Here is a 9268-nt window from a genome sequence, read left to right as displayed (position 1 = left end):
AGTAAGTCAAGTTTCAATTAAACTGAGTGCAAAGAAACATGCACGGTTTCGGAAAAATATTTCAACTAAGGCAAGACACAATTTAATGAAAAGTACGAACGGTTTTAAAAATAATCAACGGAATTCAGTCAGGTCGAAATTTGAAAACACCAGTTCACCGGGGTACGCCCTCTATCTCTGTCTCGGTGGTTTGTCTATGATCCGGTGTCCTTCGGTCTCTCTCTCTCTCTCGGTGACCTCAAGCTGGCTGGCTGTCAAACAGCGGCCACAGAGTCCGGCGGTGAGGGTGTTTAACGGTTATGAAATCCCAACTCTATGCTCGGCGAGTCTAACCTATAACTATAATTCAAACGGTTGGAAATCGGGATGAAACGGTCAAATATTCAGGAATCGGAGAAATCAGGGGGGCCCAACGTCCTCCTGGGACCCAAATGTCACCCTACGGTAACGGAAAGCTATATACAGCAGGAAATGGTCAATCTACGGTTAATTCGGATTTTCAGCCAAGCAAAAGTCTAGAGAGAATATTATTCCATAAAGGTGCAATGAAGCGGTAATAATTTCAACAATCACTTGCCTTAGATTTTCCTTTGATTCGTAAGTACGGTTTTACTTTGCACACACTCCACTCGTTCACCTCTCAACAACGATTGTCTCTCTTTTTCTCTTCACCTTCCAGGGCCGCGAAGAAACATCCCCTCTCTACTCGGAAAAACTCTCCCCCCTATGGGAAACTCACCAATCCATTGGACAAAGCAAAAATGACACGGCCACTCAATCGGCCCAGAAAAAGACAGAGGCAACGGACGAGAAGGAAAGTAGAAAAAGTTATGAGAACCCTTTCAGAGCAAACAAAAAAAACGGTGGAACGGAAAGAATTATTAAAACAAATGAATTCCGAAAACACAAGAGATACAGTCCCTCCCACCAACATGGACTGACCGGTGGAAAACCATGAACCAACAACTATCGGTAAGGCTCCCTTCAATCGTAACACACAACCATTGTTATCGGTACACCCCCCATGACAGTATTTCGGCCCCCTTCAAAAATATCCCGGTTATCAGGCATTATTATGCAAGTATCGGTTGAAAAATTTAATTTTTTGTGGCGGAGCAAAATCTGGTTCGTCACACCCCCCTCTGCCGTGTGCAAGAAAAATAAAACGGAGTTTTATTTTTCTTCTAACCCTCCTGGGTTTTCGGTGTAGTTTGCGGTGGCAGCCTGTGAACAAACCAAAGTTGCGGGGTTATTGAACTCGGAACTATTTTCTGGTATTGTGACCTAGTTAGCGGTACTTTGATGGTGGAAACGGTTAGCGCATCCACCATTTCGGTTGGTGAAATAAAAGATTTTTCGGAACGGTATTTATTCAACGGAAATAACGGTATTGAACAACGGTGTTTTGTCTTTTACGGTAATGATTTAACGGTCTCAATCCACTTTCACCTTCTTTTTCGGTGGGGTCGGCAACGGTGTGGGCGGCGACGGTTTGGACGGTACCGGTATGTGCGTCTGTGCAGGCGTCGGTTCAGGCGTCGGTGTAGGCGTCGGTACAGGCGTCGGTACAGGCGTCGGTGCCGGCGTCGGTGTGGCGGGCCTCAACCGGAGATCCGGGAGTACGGCCTCTGCCCTGCTTCCTGAGGGTCCGCTCCGGCTCGGGGTTCCTCGCTGGCTGACGGTGGTTAAGGGCGGTCTTCTGTCACGGTCGGTGGTTCGGGCACAGCAATCCCGTGATAGCACACCCACGCAGCCACACCTAGAACAAAATTTCACCCGCTCCCCTCCGCAGTGTTCTCGTCGGTGGCCTTCGTTGCCACACCGCCAACAGCTTCGGGGGCCCAACCCCAGGTAGACATGATATCCACCGGTACCCACGGTCCTGGTGGCTGGCGGTTCTGTGCTGGTCCCGGCGTCCCTTTTTCTTTCCTGCGGCACCTCCCAGTCTGCCGACAGGCTGAGCGTCGACCCATTACTTTCTGGAGAAGGCGGTCCGGACGGTGGGGTCGGTTCCCTAAAGGTTAACGGTCGGCCCATCGAGTAACGTTTCATCCTGAAAATTTCATACGTTAATCAAACAGAAAATAACGGTTCATCGGTACCCTGTTAGGTCAATCGGTTTTTTTTTTGTGTTAGTAACGGTTTTTTTTACATTTCAGACGGTACCTCTCCAAGGGAGGACTTCAGATCCTTGATGTGAATGTGTCGGAGAATCTTACCACTGCCATCCTTGATGTCATATACCACAGGAGATACTACCTTTATAACGGTATACGGTCCGGAGTATTTCGGAGCCAATTTGGCTGCAATTCCCTCCACTGCGGAAGACAAGGGATGTTCCCTTCGGTATACTTGGTCTCCTACTCGACATCGCCAGTCCCTCCGACGTAGATTGTAGTAGTGGCTCTGCTGGGAGAAAGCTCGTGCCAATCTAGATCTGACAAACTCATAAGTTTCGGTGAAACGGTTTAATTTATTTGCATGCCAAGCAACTTGCGGTTCGGTATCTGGTTCGGTGTCTGGTTCGGTGTGTTCCTTTTCATCCCGGTTGGCCATCTTGGTTAGATACTTGGCGTTCGGTGAACGCATCTCCCTACCAAAATTCAGGAATGCTGGGGTGTATCCGGTCGACTCCTGCCTTGCAGAGTTTATTGCGAATGTCAATTCCTTCAGATGCTCATCCCAGGTACGCTGATCCTTTTCACAGAACTGGGCTATCATTGTTTTGAGGGTACGGTTGACTCTTTCTACGGGGTTACATTGGGGAGAATATACTGGTGCTAAACGGTGTCGGATCCCAAGGTCTCGCAGACTTCCCTTGAACAATCGGCTATCATATTGTGAACCATTATCACTGACCACGGTTTTCGGGCATCCAAACTTCAGGATTACATCCTCATATAAAGCCTGGTACACACCCTTTGCGGTTGCTCTTCTCAGGGGCCTGGCCTCCACCCATTTTGAAAATCGGTCCTGCATCACAACTAAATAACAATTTCCCTTCCTCGAACGAGGAAGCGGTCCCACAATATCCGTGCTAACGGTATCCCAAGGTTCTCTTACCACATACGGATGCATCTTTCCAGGGGGCTTCTGTTGCGGAACTTTGTACCTCTGACACGTACCACAGTTACGGACATATCGGGCTATTTCCTTGAACATTCCTGGCCAATAGTAATTTCGGGCTATACGGGTTTTGGTTTTCGCTATCCCCAGGTGTCCAGCGGTCGGTCGGTCGTGGTTTTCCTGTAAAATATCTATTCGGTCGTCCTTTGGAACGCACAGCTTCCAAGGACTGCCGAATTCAGGCTCGGTAAAATCGTCAGCATCCCAAAAATGGCGGTATAATTTTCCGGACACAATACTGTAATCGGGAAACGCTGCGGGATTCGCTCTTACCTCAGCCAATTTCTTTCGGTACCATTTACAACTTACAGTCTCCTCGGTCAGACATATAGTCTCGGTGGTCGGTAACGGATTTCTGGATAGACTGTCTGCTACACGGTTGAGGGCTCCTTTCCGGTACTTTATCTCGAAGTCGTATTGCTGTAGAAATATGCTCCATCTCGCAATTCTTCCGGTGGGAGACTTGATAGATTGCAGCCATCGCAAGCTCATGTGGTCGGTTATAACGGTGAAACGGTAGCCTTCTAGATACGGACGCAGCTTGTCAATGCTCCAAACTATTGCCAGACATTCCTTTTCTGTAACAGAGTAATTTTTCTCTGGACCTGACAAGGTCCTGCTAGCATAAGCGATTACTTTTTCCTGTCCATCAACGGTCTGTGTCAGGGCAGCTCCCAGTCCTGCATCTGATGCATCGGTTTGAAGGACGAACGGCTTTGAAAAGTCCGGACAGGCCAATACCGGTGAGTGGGTCAATTTCTGTTTCAGGGTCTCAAAAGCGGTCTGTTGGGCGGTCTCCCATTTCCAGGTTTGCTTCTTCTTCAGTAATGCGGTCAACGGAGTCACAACTTTGGAGAAGTCTTCGATGAATCTTCGGTACCATGAAGCAACACCAAGGAAACTTCTCAATTCTCGTACGGATTTCGGTGCAGGCATCTCATTTATGGCTGAAATCTTATCAGGATCGGTACAAATGCCGTCCTCGGTTACTACATGTCCCAGATATTTCAATGATTTTCTTACAAACTCACATTTTTCCGGATTTAACTGCAGGTTGGCCTCCCTGAGGCGGTGGAAAACTTTCCTTAGGTTGTCAAGATGTTCGTCCAATGTCTCTCCAAGAACTACTATGTCATCCAAGTACGCAAATGCATCCGGTTCCATCTCAGGGCCAATAACTCGGTCTAAAAGACGTTGAAAGGATGCCGGTGCGGAATGCAGACCAAAAGCCATTACTTTGAACTGGAACAGCCCACGGCCAGGGACGGTAAATGCGGTGATCGGTCGACTCTCGGGGGCTAACGGTACCTGCCAATAATCCTGTTTCAAATCAATAGTGGATATATACTTGGCTTTTCTCAACTTGTCTAAAATTCCTGAAATATAAGGCAACGGATAGGCATCTTTAACGGAGACATTGTTAACCATTCGGAAATCTATACAAAATCGGGGTTTACCATCCTTTTTCTTGACAATTACTATCGGTGAACTCCACGGGGATGAAGACGGTTCTATAATGCCTTCGGCCAGCATTCGGTCGACCTCATTGTTTATTATCTCCTGCATCTTCGGATTTTGGGGACGGTAACGTTGCTTGATCGGTTCGGTGCCTGGTTTGAGTTTAATTCGGTGTTGCATCAGTGGAGTTGTTCCTCGGAGATTTTCGAACGCCTTCAATTCGGTCTGTAGAAACTCCTCCAGCCTGACTTTCTCTTCTCCACTCAGGTTCGACAAAAGCGGTCCTATCGCATGTAGTTGTCCTCGGTTCTCTGGCTCGCTGAGCCGGGCTTGGATGGACCTTCCATTCAGGAAACATTCGGCGGTTTGGAGATTAATGGAAAAGTTGTGTGTCCTCAGTATATCCATTCCCAGTACTACATTGATCGGTAAATCTGAAACTAACAACAATTTAGCTTCCATAATTTCAGACCCAATTCGGACCGGTGCGGTATATATTTCTTTAATCGGTATTGAACTTCCGTTAGCGACGGTGGTGGTAACGTCCCTAACATAATCCGGTTGTATACCCACTACCCTGCAGTAGGCGGCCACTTCACTGCTGATAAAGGACCTGGTGGCTCCGGTGTCCAACAGTGCTGGGAACTCCTTGTCTCCTATAAAAACATTAATTATCGGACGGTAATCGGTAGGTTTTTCTTTCTCATGGACCGAGGATGGGGTTGCTTGGAACTGACGGATCCCCGGTTTCGGACAGTTCCTTAGTAGTTTAACGGACACTTACAATCCCTAGACATGACACCCCTCTTACCACATCGAGAGCAGAACAGCAGCGGTTTCGAGGTGCATTGTGCTCGGAGATGACCCTTGCCACCACATCTCCAGCACTGGGGTTCGGTTGACGGTCGGTTCGACTTTTTCGGTTCATCCTGTCGCTGGGGTATTGTGGAGCTCTGAGCTACTTTCGGTTTTTCAGACGGTTCGGTGCGGTTCGGAGTGTTCAGGTGCATTCCGATCGGTTTGACGTTCGGTGGGGAATTTCGGAAGGTAAGATGCGGTTCGTTGATGAGACTCTTTTGGATCGGTGGCGAAGCATAATTAGCGGTTTGTCATTTGACCAATTCAAAAACTTTTCCTTTTCGGAGCAGTTCTTCTATGGTTGAAGTCGGTTGGAAGGCCAGGGCGGTTTGCAGTTCTGGCAGTAAACGTCGTCGGATGATATTCACCTGTTCTTCCTCGGTCGGTCGCTTTACGGTCAGCTTCTGAAACAGGTTTTGCATTCGAGTTACATACAACAAGAGTCGTTCATCGGTTCCTTGAGTGCGTTTCTTGATTTCCTCCAAAAGGATGTCCTCGTAGTCGGGAGGAAGAAAGGCCTCTCGGAGTTGTTCCTTGAAGTCGGTCCAGTCGGTGAAGGTGCCTCTCCGGGGAATGTACCAGTCTCTTGCATCCCTACGTAACAGCTCATATATTGACTCGAATAACTGTTCGTGGCTCACCTTTCTAGCCTCGGCAAGATACTCAGCCTCCTCCAGGAATGAGGTCACACTGGTTGACCCATCGAATGTCAGGTTCCATTTCCACACAGGAACGGTAGGAACGGTGGAATGGTCGGTGGTTTTCGGCGGTTTCATCGGCGGGTATTCGGTCGTCAGTTCGGCTTCCTTGGTCGTCGGTACTTCGCTTCTTACTTCTCTCATCCCAGCGGTATCGGTAGGAGATGAGGCAAATGAAACTCTCCTGGTTGATTCGGCAAACTCCCTCGTTAATCGCCTGGACTCAGGGGATGTTATTAGCGGTCTGTTTTCCTCACTGGTTCGGTCGGTTGGCAGTGCTTGTTCAACGGTAAATGGGAGGATGTCGGCGGGCGGTCGGTGGTATGAAGGTTGTTTCTGCAAAAAAGTACGTTCAATTTGTTCGGTTAATAATCTGCAAACTTCTTGTCGGTTTTGCTGCAGCCGGTCGTCATGAGTGGTCGGTCGGGAAATGTCACAATCCTCTCCCAAGTTCAACAGGTCTGCTTCTCCAACGGTGGTTGAGCACGGAATCAGACCTGGACCAAGTCTAGATGCGCAGTCCGGTAATTCCTGGTCCATCAGTGACGGTGTTCCGGCTGACAGGTTCTCTGGAATACCACCTAACCAGTGAGTATTCTCCAGCAATCTCATAGCCATCTTCAGAGAGTGCTCCAGCTCGGTTTTCTTGTGAAGCAGACTGACAGCTTCCGGAGATAAACTTCTCAGTCGGCCTTGAACGTGCAGTAGCCGGCTCCTAATGCGCTGCAACTCATTGTCTCTATTATTAAAATCGAACTCACATATCTCTCCCATCAAGTCGAACAACTTGGCACCACAAACCCCAATTTCCTGTGCCTGGTCAATTTCATCTCTTGGCATGAACGGTATGTCGGAATGGATGGCCCTTCTCAGTTGAGCTCTTTTCTCCTGAACGGTGTGTCCCACGGTGCAGCCTCTTGCCTCTAACTCCCACGTAAGTTCGTCACTTTTCAGTCGGTTGACATCCATTTTCACGGTACCAGAAACTCAGAATGAAGATTTACAATATGTACTATACGGATATATGCCAGAAACAAAGAACGGTTACCAATTTGCCAGTGAAGAGTATTTAAAGAAAACGGTACGGTTACGGTAACAGGAACTACTCACAGAACAGCAGAAGTCCCTGCTCGGGCGCCAGATGTGATAGACTTTTCGTACTCTGGCAGCTCCTTACGGTTGCTCGGGCGCCAGTGGGGCAATCAGTCAAACCCCACGTCTCTCACAGAATCCCCAAAGAGTTGGAGAGCCCGGGTAGACTTGAGTATCAGTGGAGAAGGGTATCGATGAAGACTAGGGCGGTAGCGTCTTCTAAGTGTCTGCTTTTCAACGGTCTTTAGGCGTCAGAAAGAGTACTTACCTCTTCTAACTAAACTCTTAGATGAAACTGATTTAATAAATAGACTCTCACTGGCAAAATAATTGGCAACAAAAATAAATGTTCAACTATTTATTTCTATTAAAATAAACTGTACACAAAAGAAAATAGACAGGTACACTAAAGCGTGGACGTCAACGGCTGTGTCTGGTCGGCGCTGGACGGCTGGCAAAATTTCACTTCAGGAAAATGGACGGTTTCGGAAATATTCGGAAGTAAGTCAAGTCTCAACTAAACTACGTGCAAAGAAACATGCACAGTTTCGGGAAAATATACGGAAGTAAGTCAAGTTTCAATTAAACTGAGTGCAAAGAAACATGCACGGTTTCGGAAAAATATACGGAAGTAAGTCAAGTTTCAATTAAACTGAGTGCAAAGAACGGTTTCGGAAAAATATACGGAAGTAAGTCAACTTTCAATTAAACTAAGTGCAACGAAACATGCACGGTTTCGGAAAAATATACGGAAGTAAGTCAAGTTTCAATTAAACTAAGTGCAAAGAACGGTTTCGGAAAAATATACGGAAGTAAGTCAAGTTCCAATTAAACTGAGTGCAAAGAAACATGCACGGTTTCGGAAAAATATACGGAAGTAAGTCAAGTTTCAATTAAACTGAGTGCAAAGAACGGTTTCGGAAAAATATACGGAAGTAAGTCAAGTTTCAATTAAACTGAGTGCAAAGAAACATGCACGGTTTCGGAAAAATATTTCAACTAAGGCAAGACACAATTTAATGAAAAGTACGAACGGTTTTAAAAATAATCAACGGAATTCAGTCAGGTCGAAATTTGAAAACACCAGTTCACCGGGGTACGCCCTCTATCTCTGTCTCGGTGGTTTGTCTATGATCCGGTGTCCTTCGGTCTCTCTCTCTCTCTCGGTGACCTCAAGCTGGCTGGCTGTCAAACAGCGGCCACAGAGTCCGGCGGTGAGGGTGTTTAACGGTTATGAAATCCCAACTCTATGCTCGGCGAGTCTAACCTATAACTATAATTCAAACGGTTGGAAATCGGGATGAAACGGTCAAATATTCAGGAATCGGAGAAATCAGGGGGGCCCAACGTCCTCCTGGGACCCAAATGTCACCCTACGGTAACGGAAAGCTATATACAGCAGGAAATGGTCAATCTACGGTTAATTCGGATTTTCAGCCAAGCAAAAGTCTAGAGAGAATATTATTCCATAAAGGTGCAATGAAGCGGTAATAATTTCAACAATCACTTGCCTTAGATTTTCCTTTGATTCGTAAGTACGGTTTTACTTTGCACACACTCCACTCGTTCACCTCTCAACAACGATTGTCTCTCTTTTTCTCTTCACCTTCCAGGGCCGCGAAGAAACATCCCCTCTCTACTCGGAAAAACTCTCCCCCCTATGGGAAACTCACCAATCCATTGGACAAAGCAAAAATGACACGGCCACTCAATCGGCCCAGAAAAAGACAGAGGCAACGGACGAGAAGGAAAGTAGAAAAAGTTATGAGAACCCTTTCAGAGCAAACAAAAAAAACGGTGGAACGGAAAGAATTATTAAAACAAATGAATTCCGAAAACACAAGAGATACAGTCCCTCCCACCAACATGGACTGACCGGTGGAAAACCATGAACCAACAACTATCGGTAAGGCTCCCTTCAATCGTAACACACAACCATTGTTATCGGTACACCCCCCATGACAGTATTTCGGCCCCCTTCAAAAATATCCCGGTTATCAGGCATTATTATGCAAGTATCGGTTGAAAAATTTAAT

At 47.0% G+C, this 9268-nt stretch overlaps 1 protein-coding gene across 1 annotated transcript; it reads right to left on the bottom strand.

The window, feature by feature from the left end:
* Positions 1–1354: 1354 nt before the first annotated feature.
* LOC123318068 (early nodulin-20-like) lies at positions 1355–8939 on the bottom strand. The gene is made up of 2 exons (XM_044904758.1): positions 8744–8939; positions 1355–2053 (listed from the first exon to the last, which is right to left on the bottom strand). The coding sequence occupies exon 2, from the start codon at positions 2050–2052 to the stop codon at positions 1435–1437; it is 618 nt and encodes a 205-aa protein (XP_044760693.1). The 5' UTR covers position 2053; positions 8744–8939; the 3' UTR covers positions 1355–1434.
* Between the last annotated feature and the right edge of the window lie 329 nt (positions 8940–9268).

Source organism: Coccinella septempunctata, chromosome 7, assembly GCF_907165205.1.
Source record: "Coccinella septempunctata chromosome 7, icCocSept1.1, whole genome shotgun sequence".
NCBI classification, from domain to species: Eukaryota; Metazoa; Arthropoda; class Insecta; order Coleoptera; family Coccinellidae; genus Coccinella; species Coccinella septempunctata.
Note: the sequence above shows the minus strand (reverse complement) of the source record. Positions and strands in the feature narration are given on the sequence as shown.